Raw genomic sequence first — 26,278 nt, forward strand, 5'->3', positions numbered from 1 at the left:
TGGAAGTGCCTCAGGCTGAAAGTCTCGTTAATAAAGATAATAATAATAATTCTTTGGAAGCAATATTGAAAGAGTTTTTTTACTGGATTATACGAAGAATGGATATTTTCCTTGTGAAAATTGAAATTTACAAATATCACTGATGTGCTGCGATAGGCCCCAGTCCAAGGCCCAGGCAACCTTAGCATTTTTCCATTTGTCGGGAACATATGCTAATTGAAAACATTTGTTAAATATATCAACTAAAAATGATAAGCTACTTTCTGGAAGTTTCTTGATGAGGATGTAGAAAATTCCATCATCGCCAGGAGCTTTCATATTTTTGAATTTTTTAATAATAGTTCTCACTTCTTCCAAATCAGTCTCCCAGGCATTTTCAAAAACGTTCTCTTGATTGAGAATATTTTCGAAGTCCTGAGTAACTTGATTTTCAATTGGACTAGTAAGTCCTAAGTTGAAATTGTGCGCGCTTTCAAACTGCATAGCAAGTTTTTGAGCTTTTTAGCACGGATCTGGAGTACCAAACATCCGTTTGAGCTGAAAACTCAATCGATTGGTCACTCGCTGGTGGTGACCAATTGATTAAGTATTCAGCTCAAACGGGTGTTCGGTTCTCCAGATTTGTGCTCTTGAAAATTTGAGGTTTGGCTTCGATTCATCTTCACCTTAAGAGCATTGTCAAGATAAGAGTCAATATACGTTTCATATATATTCCAGTCGGCTCGAAAATAATTGAAAGTGGAGCTGATAGGATTGAGAATCGCTTCATGGGATATTTGAAATGTAACAGGGACCTGATCAGAATCAAAATCAGCATGAGTAATTCGAAGATGACTCGAGTCGGTTAAGACTAAGTCAATAGTAGATGGATTTCTAGATGAGGAAAAACATGTATCCTGAAGAGCACTCATCAAATAAAATTCTGCCGTTGGAATTACTTTGAGAATTATTCCATGACCGATGTTTGACATCAAAGTCACCAATGTAAAAAAAATTGACTTATTGCGAGTCAAATTACGCAAGTCAGTTTCGAGCAAATTAACTTGCTGTCCAGAGCATTGAAACGGCAAATAGGCAGCTATGAAAGTACATATATTTACCAAGCTGTGTTTCAACAGAAACACCTAAAGTTTGAAAAACTTTAGTTTCAAATGACGAAAACAGTTGATGTTTTATACGCCTATGAATGATGATTGCAACTCCACCACATGCCCCATCAAGTCGATCATTACGATAAACAAAAAAGTTAGGATCCTTTTTAAGTTTAGATCCAGGTTTCAAATACGTTTCATCAATAACTGCTATATGGAAAATTGCTATATGAAAAACAGTTAATGCATAAAATGCAGAATATCTTAAACAAAATTATACCTTGTATGGTAAATTAGAACTGACAACTAACGTGCTGCTAGAAAGTTTGTCAGCATAATGTGCTCCATCAGCCATCAAACATATTGTTGGCGTTGATGGGTGCGTTGTAAATATGCATCAGACTTCTCAAGCAAATGGTTTGCTACTGGTAGGCATTGGCAGTGAGTGGGTGAGTGTTGTTGCGTTCAGGTAAGTACGCTTATTGTTATGAATATGGGGGAGCGCGAGCGAGAGAGAGTACCTAACCAGCAGAGGCACACCTGCGCTTCACACTTCACTTCACCACGTTGGTTGAATGCTTGGTTGGTTGGTTGGTTGGTGCTGTTGGGCTTCAGGGAAATCTAGTCTTGTTGTTTCGTCTTCTACGGTGGGTTTCAGTTCCAAACGCGTACTTCTGCCCGGCACATCATCGTTTTTCGAGTCGCGATCCACGTGCCAGAATGCTTTCTCTGCGGTCATACGTGATTCGGGTTGTTTAATTCGCGGACGTTCGTAACATTACCTTGACGGTCTTTTTGCGCTGAATGGTGTAATTATTCTGTAATTCGAACAACCAAGTGTGACTTCTATTGGGTTGAAAAAAAGTTGGAGTAACAGTGAGTGAGGGATATGAAGAAATAACGATTGTAGTGCATTCTAATAACAAATAAGTTCGAACTTCATATTCATACTAAAAAAATGACCTATCTTCGTATATAAGTTGAAATAAGCACAATCAATATATCAAGTATTACAGTGATTCTAATTGAAGTTGGCTCTGATTCATGACGGTTTGTTTGGGTCCAAGTTCACATTTGGTTGCCATGGCGATGGACATTGTTACAAGGCTAAGTTTTTGCAACTTTCCAGTTACCAACACGCATTGTGACTCAGGCTGCCACAGAAGGGTTGTTATTGAACTTCGAAACTCTGAGGAGGGTATCGCCCTAGCAATCGTTTTGCTTGAACGGCCTGCTATGATTCATGGACTCAAAAAAAAAAAGAGAAGAACGTTGGTTGGAACAACTGTCGTCGTTTTTACATAATCATGTTTCATTCTGTTTATACCATGCTTCCATTGACGTAAAAAAGACGGTTTGGATATATAGCTATATGACAAAACGAACGTTCTAACATGCATTGAATGCCTTTCTAATCCATATCGATTTGTGTAATAACTTGCGTTGCGTATGTGATCAACAATTGAATACAAAAACAAATGTTGCCCATAAAATCGCATTACGAGTGTCTTAAAAATCCCAGAAACACTTTACCGGTAGTGATTATCGGTTGTGTCTAGCATTCATACAACGAATATTAGCATAACATTAGGGTTAGTTCTCATCAGAACAGCGCGTGTGAATAGCGTCATAAAATTGAGTCGTAAACAGGTAACACACCAATAGTTGTGGTGCTGGTCACCTCAATGCGATTGTTCGACAACAAGAATGTATTCTAAGTTTCCTATGCCTCTGCGCGATTGCGTTTTTTTCTGGGGTTGGTGCCCGAGGGTGGATGCTTTGTTCGGAATTTGTCACATCGAAAACGCGCGGTAGTAAAATAATAAGATTGTGAGATACTCTGTTCTAGTCAAATGCAGGGACTCACTTTCATATTCATGCAGAGCAGTGAGTGTTTTCCAATTTCAATAGGGGAAAAGCATTTATTTCCGATCTACAAGAACTTTGTTCCAATTTTTGAACTTTCATGCAAAATTAGACCAAAATCTAAAAATGGACTAGAAATAAATTATGGGAAAAAAGTTGGCAATCTTGCTCCAGAAACAACATTTTTAATTAACTTAATCTAATTACACCGAGCACTTATCGTGATAATTGAAAATTACAACGATTTTTGTCTTAATGTTAATAGTTTCATTCGACAGTTATTCTAATATTTCAATATTGGATATTCTTTTCAACTCATAAGTATTACACCAGAGGTTCAGAATCATTTTCAAAATTTTATGTTTTGAAATCCTCTGCAGAGCTTTCATCCAGGTATTACAACAGCTAGTCCATATTAGTACAGCCATACCAGATGGGCGCCCTGATTATAGGAAACTTGTTCTTAACGCAAAGTTTGCACGCTCCAAGGGAGAGAGGTTTGTCGTGAAAAATGTGACAAACGTTGCAACATTTTCAGAAGACTCATGCAAAAGCGTGTCAGGGAAAGGATGGTGGTCTTAAATGTTCAAATTTTCGTGACATTATATGAGTACCATCCCGACCAGACGGAAGAGACGAGATGTGTTTACCTAATGTGATTGTTTTATATCACCAGTTGTTTCAAAACATGTAGAGTAAAGTGGGGCAAAAGTTCGAGTGGGGTAAGAGTTTCTTTTTAAGATTACTAGCTCAATTCAAAACAAATCTTATAAATGTCATGGTGGTTTGAATGCTATTCAAGTAAGAGACTTTCAATCCAAATATCATAAAGATCGATTGAGATTTGGAAAAGTTATGGCTATTTGTTGTTTTTCGACGTGAATATTGTAAGTTTTGGTCAAACTTTCGTAGCATGGAACCAATTGAAGATAAAATCTTTTTCAATATTTTATGTAAGGGCGTTTCTAGACCTATCATAAGGTTGCTTTGAGGTGTATTAGTTTTTGCATAAATGCTTGAAAACAATTTTTGGCCCATAGTGGGGCAAAAGTTCGAATCAGCGGGGCAAAAGTTCGACCCATGTATAAAATCACGGAAAAATTTGCAAATTGCCTAAAATCCACATATTATTTTCAAATTTAGTTAAATTTGTCTGATCGTGTGAAAACTATCACCAAAATTTTAAATTTTCACTTAGTTTTGCGAAAAACTGCTATTTTTGAGTATATTACAATTAACCCGGTTTTGGGCATTTTTTTGATGAACATTTAGTGTGTATTTTTCGTCAAACTTAAGTTTACGGCTGGTGTAAAGTATGCCTGTCATAAAAGGATCGATATTTTGTGTATTAGCCAGCGAACTTTTGCCCCACAGTAGATTCGAACTCTTGTCCCACCGGTGGGGCAAAAGTTCGAATAAGACAAGCAACTTTGAAACTGTTATCACTAAAAATGGGTAAATATTTTGACACAAGTTTGTTCAGCAAAATTATAGCCAATATGTTGAAAATTTACTGTATGGTATTTGTTTTGTTTTAACTGCTATTGTTTTCCTGGAAACTTTGATTATACCACTAAGGTCGAACTTTTGCCCCACCTTACTCTACCGTTAGTAGTTGGCGTGAACAAAATTCACAAAAAATGAAACCAAATAAAACAAAAAATAATTACTACGAAATTATTAGTGAATATGTTTCAAGAATGTTACAAAACTACGAAATGTTTGCAAATTATGTTATTGTTCATAACTTCGAGTGACCCTTCTCGTAATAAGTTCGAATAAAGATTCAACGTTGAAATGTTGTTAATGCATGAATTGCCCAACTAACATTCATACATTTAAGAAACACCATTATGGCAGTTTTATTCAGCATCATGTTTAATAACATTTTAATAATTTTTATGGCCAACCTTTGTTCAGGCGTTGTTCACACAAATTTGGAGAAACTTTAAAGCATGTCGTCGAATTCCTACTTTATTTTTCAGCTTTTAAAACGTTTTACAAGCATTTAGTTCAGCTTTTATACGACTGGTCCAAAAATAATTAAAAACAAATAAAAAACAAAAAAATATTTTTCAGGTGCTTCAAATGTAGTATACACTATTATCATGATATGACGACAACCATATTTAAAAATCTCCTGGATACTGGATTCGAACTCGAGACCTTCCAATCGTCAGCGGTATGCCTTGCCATCTGCGCCATCCTAGAATTGATGAATGAATCGTCCAGTGCAAAATATAAACCTCTCATAGCTGAATATTGATCTTACTTAAGCTTCTTTTCGACATCGTCTAATCAACACATGGTACGCTAATCAACAACTGAACAAGCATATTATTCAGCTGCTGTTTAGTGCTGATCCAAGCTGAGTTCAGTCGGTTATTTTTAGCGCACAGTGAGAAAATTTATATCAATGATGGTCAAAAATAATGTTTATTTACACAAAGTGAAATCAATCTGAAATGATTAAGGTGAATATGCATCGAAGCCAAACCTCAAATTTTCAAGAGCACAAATCTAGAAAACCAGACTGCGCAGCGGTTCGAGCTGAAAACCTAATCGATTGGTCACACGCTGGTGGTGACCAATCGATTAAGTTTTCAGCTTGAACGGATGTTTAGTTCTCTAGATTTGTGTTCTTGAAAATTTGAGGTTTGGCTTCGATGCATCTTCACCTTAATCTAATTTCATAATAATTTTTAGTTTGTTCAAAACTTCAATTTTAATGATTCATTAACTTAAATTGAAATTCATTTATTTTATAAATTATATTTGTATTTATTAATTATATTATTGATTTGTATTTTTGATAAACCTATTATGAATATATTTAAATCATTTGAAGTGTTCTGAAGACTATGCACCTGAATAGAAAAATGTTCGAATATCTTGACGCGTGGGATTTATTTCAGAAATGGCCAAGTAAATCATTTTTCTTAGATCGCACTATTCAGTTGGGAAGAAATGTCATTTTAAATGTAGCTCGCTATAGATACTTATTTAATCAATTCTGTCAAAGAAATGTCCACTTTTCTTGTACGGAACAACATTCCGAGCAGGCGAAAAAAGCTTAGCAATAGCTAATTATAATATGGATAGCAGAAAGTGATAATTACCTGAGAGATATAATATGTAAAAATCTGGAAACGATATCTAAAATTAACTACATACAAAAATCAAACAAAATTTTGATATTGTCTTCAGATCTTTTATGTCAATCAAGTCAATATCACGCTTTGTTTGTCAGTATGTGAAGTATACTTCGCTCCTACTAGGAATACTTAGCTCAAATGTTTGTTTTTCAAAATAATCCTACATTTCTGGAGGCTGACCATGTTTATTTTCTGAACGACTATTCAAAAAGTTTTGAGAAAGCAAAAGTTATAAGCTTTGAAATGCATTCGGAACTCAACACGCATTTCGGATATTTTGTCCATTTTATGAAATTTAGCTATAGTGTGATCGCTTTTACAAGGCGTATTTAATACTGAACAATGTGTTTGTTAATCGTCATTTTGGCCTCTATTGGATCAACTGTTCTTATAATATACCGAAGCTGAATTAGGATTTTATAAGATACTTATTCAGCTCTTATTCATGCTTATGTTTAACATGTGGAAATAGCTGAAGTGCGATGCAAGTAAAACGTTAGTTCGTCTTCTGAATATCCTTTTATACATATACATTTGTTTAGAGGAATATTGGCTTTTTAATTGGGGGAAACATGTCTTGTTCAGCTCATTAGTAAAACAATATTGACTAGTCGAATGAGAATCTTTGGAAACGTTTAATAAGTGGCGATTCAACTTTTGTTCATTCTTATGCATAACGTTGAACATTGACCTAAGTTTGTGTTAAAAAAGCACCTTCTCAGCTCTTTATAGAGCAAAATTTTTTTTCAGCTGTCATTACCATTATTGAACAATAATTAAACATGCATGCTTGTTTGTGGCTCTGAATTGTTAGTTGGGTGCGCCTTACTTTCATATTCATGAATTTATAAAAAATAAACTTCTCTCGAAAATTTAAATGTATTCATGTGTAGTTTTTTCAACTTTTCGAAACAGTGATTCCCATGATTATGAATGACACTACCGAAGATTCATATTTCACATAAGTCCTGAAAAGGAAAACACGGTTTTCATCAAAAATGACACCACCGATTCCGTTGTCGAAATTTTTATAAGCAGGTTTGATTTAACAAATTTAACGTATTAATATGAACAATGCAGAATTTCCTTAGATAATTGCCTTCATTTATATGTATTTGTGTAAATGACTTGTAAGAGCTTGGGCTTCATAATCGGCTTCAGGGGCCATAATACAAGTAAGTACCTGTATTTTCAATGTAACCGAATGTTGGTTCATCAATGATACCCCAAATCCTCTAAGTAAAAACAAAGTTGAACATTTTTTTTAATTACTCAAAACTTTCAGAAAACAAAATGCAGTATATAGTGATGAGCGATACGTGTCACTACTTGTTTTAAAAACATAAAACTTGCTACATATGCATATTCCGAAAAACTGATCAATGTTACACCCGGTTACGGTAGGGGGAATGGTGTGAACAGTGGTGGTGAAATGGATACCTAACTGAATATAGAGAGAAAAAACAAACCTCAGTGAATTGTACATGTGACACGAAGCTCAATTGAACTGAAAACATAAACAAAACATGAAAATTTAGAAAATTTTGTATAAAGATTTGATTCCATATAATTTCCAACTGCCAAGAATTGAGATTTATTAATGTAATGAAGATGAAAATAATCCAGTTCCACATCAGATACCGTCAGAATCACTATAATATAGTTGAAGGATGCAATTAAAATATAATTTTAAAATCCTGTAGCGGTAAAGGAACACCTAGCATTATTATTATCCATTTATACGACGAAATGCGGGTAAAATCATGTTCAAAATTATTTGATCAATATTTAATCAACTTTACCTAAAATATGATTGCCGTTTGTGCCGTAGCATTTCAAAAAGGATTACCTCTACGCTCTGGGACATTAAAATGTTGAACTTGATTTTATCAATGGATTACATACACTACCCGTCATAAATACGGACTCACTAAAATAAGTATTGCAACACTCAGCTGAATAATGAATCACCCCCAAAAAGTTTAGCATCACCTCAAAACAGGTTAATTCACATTGCTATATCTCGAGATCCTTACGACTTGCAAAGAAGCGATCTTCAGCAAAGTTGTTCAGGAGATCAAGGACATCCAGATAGTGAACAGTTCAGTTCGCGATTTTGCCGCTAGGTGGCGCTAGTGAGCATGCAAAATTGTGCATTTCAAACTAGTTCTAGCTTATGATCCACAAGAGATAGAAAGTTTGAGTCTTCGGCAAAGTTGTTCAGAAGGTTAAGGACATCCGGAAGACAAACAGTTAGGTTGTAGATTTTGCCGCTAGGTGGCGCTAGTGAGCATGTAATTTTGAGTATTTTTTAAAAAGTTTTAGCTTGTGATCCACAAGAAATAGAAAGTTCGAGTCTTCGGCAAGTAAAGAACAGAAATAAAGTAAAGGACATCCAAATATCAAATTTTTTGGTTCCTAATTTTGCCACTAGGTTGCACTAGTACGCATATTTACTTAAATATATGAAACAAATTCTATCTGAAAGTTTGAGTCTTCGGCAAAGTTGTTCGGAAAGTTAAAGGCATCCAGGAAACAGTTTACTCTGGAGGGATGACTGTACTAAAACATTATGAATTCGATAAGATAGAATTTCCATAATGCTGTTCAGAAGTCCTTTGGCATTTGGAATTAGAAGTAATAAGGGACGGAATCGTATTAAATTAAAGTGATGCTGGTCTGATCAAATGTATATTCAAGTGTATCATATCTGATTCATATTCTAGTGATTCTGGTATGACTTACTCCATGTGCGAGTGACTCAGTCAGGACTCATATTCATCATATTCAAATTATTCAAGTCAGAATCTGGGGACGGACCTGGTGTAGTGGTTAGAACACACGCCTCTCACGCCGAGGACCTGGGATCGAATCCCATCCCCGAGATAGTCACTAAAAATTTTTGAGTGACGACTTCCTTCGGAAGGGAAGTAAAGCCGTTGATCCCGAGATGAACTAGCCCAGTGCTAAAAATCTCGTTAATAAAGATAGAAAAAAAAAAGTCAGAATCTCTTCATGGTTCAAGTTTGATTGACTTCATATCCAAGTGATTAATGTCTGATTCTCTTTATATTCATGTCTTCCGGGTTTGAATCACTCTAAATTCAAGAAATTCAGGTTTAACTTGAATATGGAGTAAACAAAAATCATGTCAAATTCACTCCATGTTCAAGTGACTCAGGATTGATTCATGTTATATTCAATAGATTCAAGTTTAATTTTCTCCATACCCGCAAGTGTTTGACGTCAGATTCATTTTATTATTAAGTGATTCAGAATTGATTCATTTCATATTCAAGTGATTCAGTTTGCTCCATATCCTAGTGATTCTTATCTGATTCACTCATATTCGACTGTTTTAGGTTTGATTCATTGATGTTCAAATGATTTCAACTGAGTCACTTCATTTTCAAATGTTTCAAGTTTGATTCACTTTATGTATAAGTGATTAGGGTCTGATTGATTTCATATTCAAGAGATTTTGGATTTATTTCCAGTGATTTATGTTTGATTCGATTTATATCCAAGTGATTCATGTCGAAATCGCTCCATATTCAAGTGGTTCAGGCTTGATTAGTTTTATATTCAAGTGCTGCAGGTCTGAAGCACTTCATATTCACCTATTTCAAGTACGAATTACTTGATATTCAAGTAGTTCAGGTATGATTCATCTAGAATTTTTCACTTTTACAGGTATGACTTGATGTTCAAGCAGGTTAGGGCTGATTCACTTCATTATCAAGTGATTCATGTTTGAATCGCTTTATGTACGTGTTTCAGGTTTGATTAGTTCAATATCCAATGATTGATGTTTGATTTTTGAAGTAAATTTAAGGCATTCAGGTCTCATTCACTTTATATTCAAGTGTTTCAGATTTGATAAGCTCCATATCCAAGAGACTCATGTCCAATTCATATTCAAGCGTTTCAGGTGAGAATCACTTCATGTGATTCATGTCTGATTAACTTCATAGTCAAGTGTTTAAGGTAATATTCACTTCATATACAAGTAATTCAGGACCGATTAACTTCTTGTTCAATTTATTCAGATATGATTCGCTTTTTATCCAAATGATTCATGTCATGTGACACCTCATGTTGGTTCGTAACCAATAAAGAATAAGATGTTCCAAGTTTTTGAATAACGTGTGTATTAAAAACTTTCTGTAATGAGATACATAATTTTTAGAAAAAATATCGATAACAATTTGTTTTGTAAACTTACATTTAGGATTCTTACTCCTCTTTCTTTTAATGTTCACCCTTCTGAATACCTTTAGTTTTACACCGTCACTTTTCGTTATTACAGCAGGCTCCAAACTATGATAATCGAAGTAATATTTCTTAATCGATGCCACCTATCATTAGTGCATATTATTAGAAAATTTTCATTTGGATTTCAATTAAGCTTACCGGCAATTATAATTTAAATTTTTGTGTAACTTATACTATTGTTGAATAATTCACAATTTCAAGGTTATATCTGAGAAGGACAAATTAGTTTAGATTGTATTTTACTTTGTATTAATTAAACTTTACCCTACAAGTATTTCAAAAACTGATTAGAAACTAATTCAATATAATTTTAATTAGGCAGGGCAATACAATATTTTTAATCACTTCTCTTGCTTCATGGTTTTCACAATCGATATGGCATTCATTCCTAGCGTACACATAAATGTCAGAATGCCAGCTCATCTCATCCGAGAGTTGGTGGCTGCTCGATTGTTCAACTGTCTACTCCGACGCGCCGACCGAGGGGTCGTGACACCTCATTTTTGAAGAATGCAGTACTGATTCATTTTATATTCAAATGATTCAGGTCCGATTAACTTCATTTTCAAATGTTTCAGTTTTGATAAGCTCATGTTCAAGTGATTCACATCTATCAGTTCATTTATTTTCATCTGATATCAAAATTCATCTTCATATTCAAGTGTATCGTGTCTGAGTTACTTCATTTTCAATTGATTCAAGTGTCATACATCCAGACTACAATTATTCCGGTTTGTTTCGTCTCGTTACTAAATTATTAGGGTTTATTTTAATTCACGTCTCAGTACTTCAGAGCTTATTTACTCATTTTAAAGAGGTTCATGTCTGATTCATTTTATATTCAAGTATTTCAGGTTTGGTTCACTTAATATTCAAGTGATTCAGGTCTGATTCACTTAATGTTGAACTAGTTTGAAATGCTCTTTAGCACCAAACCAAACTGTTTGTCTTCCGGATGTCCTTTACCTTCTGAACAACTTTTGCCTTTGTTTTTGGATAAATATTGAAATTATGGCCACTTCTCTCCATCCTCGACTGCGACCCACGCTCTCCAGGTCCTGGAGTACCTGGTCAATCCACCTAGCTCGCTGCGCCCCACGTCTTCTTGTTCCGACCGGATTCGTAGCGAACACCATCTTTACAGGGTTGTTGTCCGGCATTCTTGCAACATGCCCTGCCCAGTTTATCCTTCCAATATTGAAATACTATTGGCAATTACTTTCCTAATTTGCTTAAGTTTATTCAAGAGCAAATGATTGTTGAATAAAGTGTCATTTTTGTTTCAGTTGACTCCAAAATAAGCTTGATGTCGTCAGGGGGATTCAAAAGAAACTTAAAAACGAATGTCATCTTGAAACATCTTTGGATTCAGACTCATTATGCTAAATGGCCGTTATGACAAACGACATTATGCCAAATGACTCTATGCCAAACGAATTTTTGCCAAATGACCTACCACCTTCGTAACCCTATTAACATTCATGATTTATGACTACTCAAGTCATTCATTACGTTGTTCGGATGTAGTAGAGTACATTTGGCCAATTCATAAGTGGATATATATGAAAATCAAGTAAAATTATGGAAATACCATTTTTTGCATTACTTTATAGCAAAAATCCAATAATCCAATAAGTCGAACAATAGCATTTATTTTTATTGATGGATCCATTGTAAAAACGATATTCGTGGGTGCTGAAAAAGTTTTGATTGAAATGTATTTAGTAATGAATCATTACACAACTATTTTCAGAAATCTCTAAATAATGTTGAATGCATCCCGATATGCTTTCTGATACCTTAAGGTGGTCTTCTACGAGATTGCAAAAAAAAGGCAGAACTCAATGTTTACAGCACTCGTCGTAATTATCCAACTTGGTAAATATGGTTGGCTAAATGTACGACTCGTGCTGTAAAAATAATCATTCTCTAACTTGATGCGTAAACTTCTAATCCAAAGAGGGTTGTTTGGATGAGCTACACATTAAAATGGTTTTGTTTTTTTTTTTCGTAGCATGGAAATCATAATAATTCTATTTTTGGCTTAAATCTATAACCATAACACGCATATCAGAATAATTTATAATGCTTTTTGTAAAAATAATGTATTTTCAAAAAAATGTTCGAAAAATTGATATTTTCGTAATCTACAATGCGTGGACCTTATTTAATGAGCAATATTTACAAACATTTGTACATTTTGTATTTTTTTCACAATCAACTTTTCACAAAAGAAGAGGTTTTATCAAAAAATGTCATATCGTAAAACGGGGTATCTCTGATAATGTGGGTAACTTTGATAGCGCGTTACCCACCACATACCTACTAAACAACATATCATAATTTCTGTTAATCGGTTAAGTAAGACGAATGCAAAACTAAAGAATATTAGTATGGCACTTCATGTAAAAGCTGTTTTCATTTGAATCGAGAACATGTGGGGCTTTATATACGAATATTAAAAATTGATACGATTTTCGAAACGCTTACAAACAATCTGCTCTACGATCACTATTAGACGTAGTTTTGAAGATATCATAGAACTTCAATATGGTCTCAAATCTCTTAGCGGAAAACATTTTCACAAACTGGGACCATTTTTGTACTCTTCTGCTTCTTGGCATTAACGTCCCCACTGGGACAGAGCCTGCTTCTCAGCTTAGTGTTCTCATGAGCACTTCCATAGTTATTAACTGAGAGCTTTCTTTGGAAAAGTTGCCATTTTCGCATTCGTATATCGTGTGGTAGGTACGATTATACTCTATGTCCTGGGAAGTCTAGGAATTTTTTCTTTACGAAAAGATCCTGGACCGACCGAGAATCAAACCCAGACACCTTTAGCATGGCTTTGCTTTGTAGCCGCGGACTCTTACCACTCGGCTAAGGAAGGCTCCATCCCAAAACGTGTTTAAAGCAATGTTAGATTACGAAAATTGATGTTTAGATCGAAAATGGTTACAAGTTTTTTTAAGCTTATGTATTCTCAGTTATTCTTAAGGAAATGGTATTTAAAACAAATATTTGTTACTGTTTGACTTACTAGATTTCATAGCAAACGTAATGGAAAAAATTCTATTTTCCATAAGTAAGTAATTCATTCGCCCAGTTCAATTGAAGAAAAATGTTAAGGAACTGGCCAAAAGAAAAAGTGGTCATTTTTCAGATTTCCTGATCTTTCATCTCCACTTGGGATCTTGTTTTCAAACAAAAATTCTAAAAATTTACGAACCTTGATCTTTTGCCCGACGCCTCCTTTCCTTCCTAAATGACCATGAGACTAGAAGACGGCCCCTAATTAGCCTTTCTTAACCTTTTGTCAAAATACACGACTATAAAGTAGAGCCTGGTAAGAGAGAAATAGTTATTGCTAACATTGCATCCAGTGTTGTTTTAACTTGTTTTCATAGATTTTTCGTGAACATCACTACGGGGTTGTTGTATATTTTATGATAAGCACAGTATCAGAAACCGTTCGAAGTGGTTTTCATTGTATTGGAAATAGAGCACAATCGAATTTTCTATTGAGGTAAAATATGTTGTAAATTTTACACTCACCGCCCCTCAACACTGGGCTAATAACGACCACGAGGTGTAATGGAGGCACGCGTTTGTTGCGCTCATATAGTGTACGGTCACAAAAGGTGCAGTAGCGAGCAGTAATGCAGTTGTCTACTGGCTGGCGCATCCAATGGGGGAGGAAGTGCCCACCGAAGCGTGAAATTTGTCGACATCTGAGGCTTGGCTTCATGCGTTTCTATGTGCTGGTTTGGTTTGTTTGTCAATATCGGTTACTTCTCTGTTGGATGTTTAGGCTTCATCGATGACGGTGCGTGCGTGGTGATAAATGTTTATAAATCTTATATCATTCTTCGGTTTGAAAAGTGAATGAACCTTCGGATGAAAAAGAAGTGAACGTTAGAAATCTTAAGCAATTGATTGAAATATTGCTCTTATTACCACCCAGAAGGGCATGCCAAATACTTGGCACATAGTGTTTCGATTCAAGACCTTGAGACATATGCGTCAATTCACAGAGGATGAGGAAAAGTATAAACGTGTAATCGACCTTCACGAATTATTAACATTCTTATTTAAGCCAAATATCTTCATTTTACTGGTGATACGGCCCCTGCTTCTCAGCTTAGTGTTCAATGAGCACTTCCACAGTTATCTAGTGAGAGCTTTCTTTGCCGAAGTTGCCATTTTCGCATTCGTATATCGTGTGGCAGGTACAATGATACTCTATGCCCAGGGAAGTCAAGGAATTTTCCATTACGGATAGAACTTGAACCGACCGGAAATCGAAGCCAGACACATTCAGCATGGCTTTGCGTTGTAGCCGGGGACTATAACCATTCGGCTGAGGTCTTCCAATTCAATATAGAGTTCCCAATTTGTGGACCGAGGATTCCAAGAGCGCAAAACATATACACACTTAAATTATTTCACCGACCTCAGTAAAATTTTTCGCCGAGAACCCAACAGCTGAGAATTCGGTAATTTTTAACGCCGAATTTCAATACTTATTTTACCGAGATTTCGGCAATCCGAATTTTTTGCCGAGATCTCGGCGAACGTTACCGAGATTCGGTAAACGTTTACCGAGATCTCGGTAAAAGTTTTACCGAGAATCGTCAAATGATTACCGAGATATCAGCTGTTGGGTTCTCGGCGAAACCGTTTAAGTGTGTATATATATGAAGTTACAGAAAAAGATTCTTTTTGTGATAAAAGGATTCACAACAACCTAAGTCATAATTTTTACTTTGTAATCCGGACACTTAAGCACCAGACGAATATAAAATCAATGTTTTAAATATGTTTATGGAACAAACCCTACTTATGAATTGAATGTAAGGTAATTGGATGGCTCAATTACACTCTCAGATGTTAAAAACAGCTTAAATATGCGTATTAGTTACCTAAAAATACAAATAATTACAATTTGGATTGCTTCGAAATCCGGACATTCATCTACCACTGCTTCGGAATCCGGACATTTTTGCTTCGAATTCCGGAAAAAGCTATTTCTTGGAAGTTTATTCAAAATTTATTATGAATTTCCAACATTTTTGGCAAATTCTGCATGGGATAGTAAAGGCGAATATTTCATGAAAGGTAAATATGCATTTATTTATGCTGAGTGCTCTAAAAATCACACGTTTTGAATAGCAAAATAGCAAACATATGGTCCTAAATCCAATCCAATCTAGCCCATTGAACTCACATTTTCTTCCATTACAATTCTCGTTTAAGAAAGATTGTTCGCTGTCCTTCTGGACAACTCGGAATGGCGAGCAAACCACCCTTGATAAATGTAAAATCAAGTTAAAACCAAGCTGAAAACGTTAAAAACAATACACTAACCTAGTGACGGTATGTCGGACCTAAACACGTTTGCCAATACCTTTGGCAACATCTGCCACTGTTCTCATCGACCGGATGACCAGCTCGAATCTTGGCAATAATAAAATTGACAATCGTTGTTTCATCCTTTGTGGATAAAGCCTTCGGAGTTTCTCGATACTGATTGTCCCGGCAAGTTTCTTTTATCGACCCTTCACACGATCTTCAAGGTACTTTTGGAAATCCCACACTATTGTGCCGTTGGTCTCATTGATGATGCTCTTTGTAAATACCATTGATGCAGCATGGGCAACATTCTCCTGCTGGTATTTTTTCACGTATTTTTATGTTTTCTGGAAATTATTAGAATTTACTACATCCATCATTATTGCGTCCGGAATTAGAAACAGCAGCTTTTTATTGCTTCGAAATCCAGACACAGAGGTTTTTTATACTTTGCTAGTGATTTTTTTATGTTTTCGAACAAATATCACTGTTAGTTAAGTTAAATACTTACCATTTTAACAAATAGCAGCAACAATTGCAGGAACATTCACTTCAATTTAGATTAAAACAGATTTAATGAACCGTAGTGAATCTTAACTTGCGACCTTAAGTTGTTGGAAATTTGTGTTCCGTTTGACACGTCTGATAATTTTATTTTTTAAATTAATAATTAACTGCCTACTACGTTGCGCGTATCATTAATATGAAATTTTAAATATGGAGGACGCAGTCACGTAATAATATACAACAAAAATTAAATATAAAGCATTGAAAAACACATATACAATAAGAGTGTCCGGCTTTCGAAGCGTCCGGGATTTCGAAGCAAAACGGTATTAACCATAATGTGCATTCAGTAAGTAACTGCAGTTACATCAAGGCAACCGTGAAATTCCCTGCCCTTTATACACTTTTAATCGAAGGTAATCGTGAAGGTTCATTGCTTCCAGACAATGCTATTCTTAGAACCGTTCCCTTCTATCAACGGCACACGCCTATTAAGTTGGGTCATGTATGTTCTTGTTTGATCCTATTCCCAGTAAATTCTCCCTCCATTCAAGTCAATCGAATTTAATGGTTTCTGCACGTGGTTGGTTCCCTGTGGGCAAATGGCCAAAACAACTAATTTAAAGTAAAGCTGTATTCCATAGGCAACCAGCCGCTGAACGATGAACTATCCGAAAACAATATGCTGTCCAGCCAACGTGTTTTCGACGAGACCGTTTAGTATCGATTTTCCCTTCATTCTGAAGCTACACGTGTTTGATCGAATTTTGAAAACAAGCCAGTGCACAATGGTCGGGAAAAAATAAAGTTTGGCCAAACTAGGTTTATCATCCCAATTAAGGATATATCTGATCTTAGTATGATATTCGGTGTTTTAATTTAGAACCGTCCATGGTTTTTTAGATACGGATTCAAAACACAAATTTCGTTTCTATTTGATCGAGCTAGTTCAAAATACGTATGAATAGTAGATAAATATTTTTTAAATAATTTTATTATAAAAATTATGTTTTAGATGTTTAAGATGTTCACTAAAAAAATAAAAGCTGGTTGAAAAATTCATTTTTACATATAAAAATGAATTTTTCAACCAGCTTCTTTTTTTAGTGAACATCTAAACAGATAACACTAAATCAACAATATCACGCGCAATACTCTGTTCGTGGCTGCATCTCTGCCCCACGCTCGCCAAATCGATGCGCACTTGATTCGCCAACCTAGCTCGCTGCGCTCCACGCCTTCTTGTATAAACCGGATCCATTTTTGCAGGGTTGCTGTTCGGCATTGTTGCAATATGCCCTGCCCATCGTGTCCTTCCAGCTTTGGCCACCTTCTGGATACTGGGTTTGCCGTAGAGTTGGGCGAGCTTGTGGTTCATCCTTCGCCGCCACACTCCGTTTTCCTGCACACTACCAAAGATCGTCCTAAGCACTCGAAGTTCGAACACCCCAAGTGTTTGCAGGTCCTCCTCGAACATCGTCCACGTTTCGTGTCCGTAGAGGATTACCGGTTTAGTTCATGATACATTTGGTGCGGTTGTGAATCTTTTTTGACCGCAGCTTCTTGTGGAGGCCATAGTAGGCCCGAATTCCACTGACGATGCGCCTCCGTATTTCACGGCTAACGTTATTGTCAGCCGTCAGCAAGAACGACGAACTCGCCGACCATCTCGAACGTATCTTCTTATATCGTAACACTGCTAGGCGAGCCCTGTCGCGCTCGGCCGCACTAGCTAGCATGGACTTTGTCTTGGTCGCATTCACCATCAGTCGAACTTTCGATGTCTCGTGTTTCAGGCGGGTGTACAGGTCTGCCACCTTTTGAAATGTTCAGCCGACAATGTCCGTATCATCCGCAAAGCAAACAATTTGACTGGATCTCGTAAAAATCGTACCCCGGCTGTTAAGCCCGGCTCTCCGCATAACACCTTCTAGCGCAATGACAACAGGCACGAAAGTCCATCACCATGTAGGAGTCCCCGGAGGGATCCAAACGAACTTGAGTGTTCGCCTGAAACCTTCAAACAATTTTGCACACCTTCCATCGTTGCACTTATCAGTTTCGTGAGCTTCCCGGGAAAGCTGTTCTCGTCCATGATTTTCTACAACTGTACGCGGTCGATATTATCGTAAGGTGACCGTTGACCTGGTATTCACGACATTTTTGGAGAATTTGCCGTACAGTGAAGATCTGGTCCGTTTTCATTGGCCGTCAACTAGATAACTTCTCATGAACTCGTTTACTACGGGTGACAGACGACGGAAGATGATCTGGGATAATACTTTGTAGGCCGCATTTAGAATGGTGATCGCTCGAAAGTTCTCACAATCTAACTTGTCACCTTTCGTGTAGATGGGGCATATCACCCCTTCCTTACACTCCTCCAGTAGCTTTTATGTTTCCCAGATTGTAGCTATCCGGTGCAGACAAATGGCCAGCCTCTTCGGGCCCATATTATGAGTTCAGCTCCGATGCCATCATTACCAGCAGTTTTATTGTTCTTGAGCTGGTGAATGGCATCCCTAACCTCCCTCAAAGTGGGGGCTGGTTGGTTGCCATCGCCCGCAGTACTGACGAAGGCATTTGCTCCGTTGTCGCGTCCTTCATTGCCTGTGCTCTCAGCGCAATTCAGGTGTTCGTCGTAGTGCTGCTTCCACCTTTCGATTACCTCACGTTCGTTCGTCAAAATGCTCCCATCCTTAACCCTGCACATCTCGGCTCGCGGCAAGAAGCCGTTGCGGGAAGCGTTGAGCTTCTGATAGAACTTGCCTGTTTCTTGAGACCGGCACAGCTGTTCCATCTCCTCGTACTTCGTCTCCTCCAGGCGGCGTTTTTTCTCCCGAAAGAGGCGGTCTGCTGTTGCCGTTCCCGTCTATAACGCTCCGCGCTCTGCCGGGTCGCTTGCTGCAGCATGATCGCCCGCGCAGTTTAACCATCACTAGATAGTGGTTAGAGTCGATATTAGCGCCACGGTCCTGACGTCTATAATGTCGGAGAAGTGCTGTCCATCAATCAGAACGTGGTTGATTTATGATTCTGTCTGCTGTGGTGATCTCCAGGTGTATCGGTATGGATGGCTGTGCTGGAAGTAGGTGCTAATGGCCATATTCTTGGAGGCGGCGAAATCAATTCGTCGTAAGCCGTTTTCGTTCTTCAGCCGGTGGGCGCTGAACTTTCCAATAATCGGTCTGAATTCCTCCTCCTGAGCGTCTAGATCTCCTATGATGATTTTGACGTCGTAGCTTGGGGCGTACTCGTGACGAGCTGCGCATAAAAAGCGTCTTTATTATCATCAATACTTCCGGAGTGAGGGCTGTTCACGTTTATTATATTATAGTTGAAGAATCGGCCTTTGAGCCTCAACTTGCACATTCTCTCATTGATCGGCCACCACCCGATCACGCGCCTCTGCATATCACCCATCACTATAAAAGCTGTTCCTAGCTCGTGTGTGTTGCCGCAGCTCTGGTAGATGGTAAAATTCACACAAGTAAAGTAAAAAAAATGTCGCCCTTTTTTATGGTAGGGCAGACGACGCATTCTATCCACTCCTCCGGTTATACTGCTTCCTTCCAATTCTTGGAAATAACCCAGTGCAGTGCTCTTGCCAGTGCATCACTACCGTATTTAGCAGCGCACTGGGTTTTGATCCACTCCAGAAGCTTTGTTGTTTTTCAACTGTCCAACCTTCGTTTCTACCTCTTTGTGATCTAGAGCCGGAAGCCTTTCGTCCTCCGCGTGTGCTGCTAAAGTTATTTCCGTGCCACCTTCGCTACTAGTCACATCAACATTAAGGTGCTCGTCGTAGTGCTGTTGCAACCTTTCGACCACCTCACGTTTGTTCGTGAGAATATTTCTGTCACAGTGTCTGCACATGTTGGCTGGTGACAAAAAGCTTTTGCGTGAACGGTTCAGCTTCTCGTAAAACTTCCGTGTGTTTTTAACGCGGATCAGCTCTTTCATCGTTCGCGATTTCGTTATTCATGCTGGCGCTTCTGTCTCCGGAACATCGAGTTTGGTCTGTTCTTTGCCTGATTATACCGTGCTACGTTCGGTCTCGTGGTGTTGCGGCATTCACGCCCATGCTTCATTATTCTCTTTCTTCAACTGCTCGCTTTCGTCGTCGTACCAGTCGTCTCTCTGATTCGGGGTTGCTGTTGAGGTGCTACCTATGGCGGATCGTATGGGCTTCCAGCCATCTTCAAGAGTGTCGGCGCCAAGCTGCTTTTCCATTGAAAGGTCCACTTCCAACTGCTGCGCGTATAATTGGACTACTTCTGTGTCCCATAGCCACTCGATGTTGAGCCGCAGCGATCGGCTTCGACGCGAGTTGATCACCGTCGAAGGTTTTGAGCCCATACATACAGCTACTAGGTAATGATCCGAATCTATATTCGTACTGCGGTATGTGCGAACATTGGTGATGTCGGAGAAAAAATTTCCGTCGATCAGAACGTGTGGTCGATTTGGTTTTCGGTTTGATTATCAGGTGGCTTTATGGATATCTTCGCGGGGGAAGAAGATGCTTCGGACTAACATATCACGAGAGGCGGCAAGGTTGACGAATCGTTGTCGTTCGATACGGCGTGCAGGTTGTTCCGCCTGATCACCGGTCTGTACATCTCCTCTAGTCCTATCAGTATGTTCATGGCATCAACAACGATTTTCACGTCACGCGATGATCATCGATAGTATATCTACTCCAGCTGCACGTAAAACGTGTTCTTCTCGAAGTAGGGTCTCCCTTCGTGTGGGCAGTGTACGTTGATAATACTGTACTTGAAGAAATGGACTTTTATCCTCATCTTGCAAATTCTTGCGTTGATCGGGTGCCACCCGATAATGCGCTGCCGCATCTTTCTCAAAACTGTAAAGCCAGTTCCTAACTGATTTGGGGCGCCGGAGGGTTTGTTGATGCCTCAATGCCTTTTCGTCACACCTTGCTCTATTCGATCTGGCTGCTACTTGTCTGTTCAGCGTCACTCCCATTTTGGAGCCGGCCACACGCCTGGGCCATGTGAGACTTTTTTCGATAGATGCTACTGTACTTGTTGGTGCGCTCCATTACTCTGCTCGTCATGTTCTACGGGCGGACCGAGCTTGGGATTCCGGTTAAGGGGTGACTTCTGGTTCGCAAGCACCCCGACGACCCAAAGCCGGTGGTTCATCTTGATCGATACTACTCGGCGTAGTTCCCGACGGTGAAGTTAGCCTACTCCGATAGAGAGTACCCAGGCGGAGGAATATCTCCTGAAACCGGTAACGTTACGCGTTGTTCATACTCCGTTGTTTTCTGCTAGAGTACCAAAGTCGGCCCAGCGATTCCGGTTGGTGGATGGCTTCTGGTTCACTGGCGCTCCGACGACTCAAACCGGTGATATGCTCATACTACTCAGAATAGCCCCCGACGGTGGATCGATCCTAGTCCGATGAAGATTTCTGTTTATTCCGGTGGAAGATCTTCCGATTTGTTGCTATCCGAGGAGATGCCGAGGAAGCTTCCGGTTTATAAGCGCCCTGACGATCATCTGCCGGTGCTATTCTGCGATCTACTCAGCTAGTCCCCGATGGTAGACTTAGCCTACTCCGAAGCTGGCTGCGCAGATGCCGAGGTCGGTCCTGCGATTCCGGTGGAGGGAATCTTCCGGTTCACAGGTGCCCCAACGACCATTTGCCGTTGCTATTTCGCGATCTACTCAGCTAGTCCCCGGCGGAGTATCTAGCCTACTCCGACTCGATGGTGGTTGGCCAAGTGTCAGGATCTGTTCTGAAATTCCGGTTGAAGGGTGACTTCCGGTTTGCAGGCGCCTCAACAACTTATTACTGATACTACGTTACGCTCGTTCTCTTCGGTCTAGTCCCTGAAGGAGCATCTAGCCTACTCTAATCGCGTCCGATGGTGTACTCTCATCAACAGACTGACTTGTCGAGTGTCGAGGTTGGTCCGACAATTCCGGTGGGAGGTTGGCTTCCGGTTCATCAGCGTCCCGATGACCCGACGTCAAGCGCTGCTCTTTGCGTCTCGTTTTGTTGCTCTGCTCGCCAGTTGCGCTGTAAGCCAGACATTATTTGCATATTCCAAAGATCAGGATCGCTTATCATGCTGTGTGCCACACTAGGGCAGTTCAAAATTTAAAAATGTTTGAAAATCCTATCTCCCATATGTTCCTTACCATCCTTACCATAAAAATAGAGTTCTGTGAAATTTTCAGCTTTCTAGGTGGTGATTGGAAGGTGGCCCAAAGACAATGTGGGTTTATATGGAAATTACTATGGAGAAATTTTGAGAAATGTTACAAACACGCTAGCCCTGTAATGCAAGTACAAACTTATTATCCCATAGTTACAACTCATTCTTCAAACCATAGTAAAGAAAATTGCTGAAGAGAGAAATTCAATCCGACGGATAGCAGAAGAGATATTCTTGGATTTGTTTGCTGTTATTTAGCTTAACATAGGATTATAGCCCTGCATACATGTACAAAAATCCCAAACAAAATTAGCTCAAAATGAATTCATTTCTTCAGTAACATCCTTCATTAAGGTTTGAAGAATTAGTTTTCAATATGGGATAATAAGTTTCTATTTACATTACAGTACTAGCGTGCTTGGATTATTTCTCAAAATTTCTCCATAGTAATTTCCATATAAACCTACATTGTCTTTGGGCCACCTTTAAATCACTACCTATAAAGCTGAAAATTTCACAGAACACTATTTTTATGGTAAGGATGGTAAGGAGCATATGGGAGGTTGTATTTTTAAATATTTTAAAAATTTGAATGGCCCTAGTGCCACACCTTCTACGCTGAAGTACTCACCAAAAGCAGCCGCCACCATGTTTCGTACTATGTTGAGCCTCGGGCAGTCGAAAACAACATGTTCTGGCGTTTCTTCAATCTTCATACACTCAGGACAGAATGGTGAAGATGCATGGTTGAATTCATGCAGATAATGTTAGAAACAGACCCCACCCACCCAGGCCGATAGATTCGGGATGAGCCTGTAGGCTCACCTTCCTTTCACGGAGGCATCCAATTCTTGCTGCCACTTACCCAGCGAACGAATTCTTGCCAACTTCCTCGTCTGCCTGGTTTCTCTTCGCTAATAGCAGTTAATTTCCTCGGATGTACTTACCATTCGCCTGATGATATAGTCCTGTACGCACTCACCACTCGCATGGAAGTGGTCGGAACGCGCTGTTTAACTTATCCCGATTCCGCTTGGTTTGTACGCGATGCGCCCCAGGCTGGCACACCGTATCTTAGTAGCGATGTTGATACGCCAGCTAGAAGACACCTCTTACTGCTTCTAGGACACACCTATATTGGGCCTTCACCGCCTTCTCGCATGCATAATCGACGTAACTGTTCAGCTGATCGTCTAGCAGTACGCCCAGCTTTCACTATGATGCTATGGCATGTCCGCCGACAGTGATCTTACCGTGCATGACTGCTTTGCAGTTGCTAACTTGTAGCACCTCCGTTTTGTGGTGAGATATCTTCAGCTTGACTCCCTTCACCCAATCTTTGACCAGACCAGTTGCCTCCGTTGCCAGCATATCTACTTCCTCCTGCATTTCACCTGTTACCGTTAGGACGGTGTCATTGGCGAAGCCGAAGATCTCAACTTCCTTGAGTAGCTCCAGCGATAGAACCCCGTCGTACATCGCATTCCACAGCGTTGGACCCAGTATGGAACCTTGTAAGATTCAAGCCGTTATTCTTAATTCTTTCGGGCCGGCGTCGATTTTATATCTCAGTACTCGGTTTTGGAAATAGCTCTTCAAAATCTGGCACAAGTAGTCGCGAACCCGCATTTTGTGCAGCGATGTGGCAATGGCCTCCCAGTTGATGCTTTTGAACGCGTCCTTCGCATCTATCATGACCACGGCACAGTAACGATCCCCTCTACGCTGTTGGATAAATGCTTTCTCGGCCCTTTCCAGGTTCATCCGAACAGCGTGTACCGTCGACCTTTCTTTCCGGAATTCAAACTGTCTTTTTGATAGTTGCTCTTTATGCATTTCATCACCCTGTTGAGGATAACCTGTTGCAATAGTTTACCGAGTGTTTCCAGTAAAAATATAGGCCAATATTATCCTGGATACCCGTGCGGTTTTTCTGGTCTCGGCAATAGCACCAGTTATTTCTGGAAATCGACCTTCGTCCAGGTATTCCTGACGGTGCTAACGGTACTATCATTGCACAGTTGGAGATCCAGTTTTGCCAGGTACAATTTCAATTAAGGATCATAAGAATATAACAAATAGATTGTATTTTGAAATAATAATAAATAAAAAAATTTCAGAACCATATTCATTAGGTTTCATATTTTTTTATGGTTCCCGACCATTGTGTAATGTTCGCCCAGACAGGGCCATCGCCAAAGGTGCAGCTTGTGGATACCCGGCTTTGCCATCAGTCGAGAATCGAACGAATCGGAAAACGGCGGCTTCTGGTTCACATTTTGAGTCTCCTAACGATGTGTGTATGTTGTGTTGGCCGTTTCATATTTCTCCCAGAAGGTCAAGGTTGCCGTCGATGATTGAAAATTGGCCAAGTGTATGAAATACTGAGAGCAACTGATGCGCAGTGGAAGACGGAGTGAAATATGTGACTACACTATGCAAGCATTTGAAAGTGAGCAATGAAGAAGCAATAGTTTGAATCTATTGAATGGTTGTTGCAGACAAAAACCGCATCGCAGTGATTAATGCGTGTAGAGCATAAGTGAGACTGCCGTTTAGCGTGGAGTGAGAGCAAAAGTGTTGCACACGCTATTTCCGGATGAGTTGCTGGATGGTGCATGGGAATGCGGTGAACTGAATGGTGATTGTTTGATGCTTTTGAATCTTGTAAAACAGTTCGCCTTCAAAATTTAAAAAAGGATTCAATATTTTTCATTCAAATTGTGATCAAAATTATTGAAAATTGTTATTCATATCTTTTTAGTTTACATAAAAACGACAAAAAAGCATTAAGGTGTGAAAAGTATCCAAAGAAGATAGAAACCAAGACCACGATAAAAACTAAAGAATAAAGAGAAATAGACCGTACACAATGTTAAAATGATTACAATAAAAAATAAACATAAACATATAGAAAAAAATTTGCAACCACATGAATAATTCTAATTTATAAAGCCAGGAATGCCTAATTGCAACGTTAAATGCTGAATTTTGTTGAAACTGTGAAATTTACTAGTTATTCCACCTGGAAAGCGTTGAATGCAGATAAACAGCTGATTGCTTGCGTAGCCATATAGCATCGCTGCAGAGGTGTTGGAAGGAACGTGAATAGCAAACGGATGGTTAGCCGCCTATCTTGATATATTGAAAAGTGCAGCGGAAAACATTGGTGCTGACTGACTGACTAGCGGAAGGGAAAGTTTGGATGCGGCGTCGGCGGCGAATACTTCGGTGATCATGAGGCGTGAGAACGGATGGCGCAAGCGGTTTTATATTTGCGGTATGTATGCACTGATGTTGTCAAGCTTTTTAGTTGTTGCAATGCGTAAGTGTGCTGTTTTACCATGATATGGTCAAATAGCTGAAATAATGGTTTAAACTAATTATGATTCACGACGGCGGTAAATATTGATTTAATGAGTTAGAAAATGAATACATTTTTTGTTGAATGTTGAATAAGAGCCAATATAATTATTAAGAAATCATTATCATTTTAGTAGCGTACAAAAATAAAGTAGACAATATAAATATGAATTTTGACATTGCATTTTGATGAAGTATTTTAGTACCAAATTGATCAATCTTAAAAGGCACGATCTGGAAATGCCCCGAATTTTGTAAATTTATACATCATTGAATGTTTGACTCAATGAATAGTATTTTATTTGTAGCTTAATTTAGGTTTTACCAAATTAGGAAGATAGTATTTACACAGTACACCTTGATATAAGAAATGAATGTAATGTTTGGGACCGTACTAATAACTGACAAAAAAGTATTTTGTTTCCAATTTAATGCATTTGCAACATTCACAATAGTAATTTGAGTTTTACTAAATCTAC

At 38.7% G+C, this 26,278-nt stretch overlaps 1 protein-coding gene across 8 annotated transcripts in view; it reads left to right on the forward strand.

Moving 5' to 3' along the window:
- Positions 1-1,686: 1,686 nt before the first annotated feature.
- LOC5568657 (protein bride of sevenless) overlaps positions 1,687-26,278 on the forward strand; it is a 54,665-nt gene continuing 30,073 nt past the window's right edge. Inside the window, exons 1-3 of one of the 8 annotated variants that reach the window (XM_021854584.1) lie at positions 1,687-1,967; positions 24,771-25,077; positions 25,201-25,716. In XM_021854584.1, coding sequence (XP_021710276.1) covers positions 25,674-25,716 — 43 coding nt within the window. In that variant the 5' untranslated portion in view covers positions 1,687-1,967; positions 24,771-25,077; positions 25,201-25,673. Of the gene's footprint in view, positions 1,972-24,770; positions 25,078-25,200; positions 25,717-26,278 lie in introns of all 8 variants that reach the window. The other 7 variants (XM_021854588.1, XM_021854590.1, XM_021854586.1 and 4 more) reach the window with 7 other exon arrangements.

Source organism: Aedes aegypti, chromosome 3 (assembly GCF_002204515.2).
Source record: "Aedes aegypti strain LVP_AGWG chromosome 3, AaegL5.0 Primary Assembly, whole genome shotgun sequence".
NCBI classification, from domain to species: domain Eukaryota; kingdom Metazoa; phylum Arthropoda; class Insecta; order Diptera; family Culicidae; genus Aedes; species Aedes aegypti.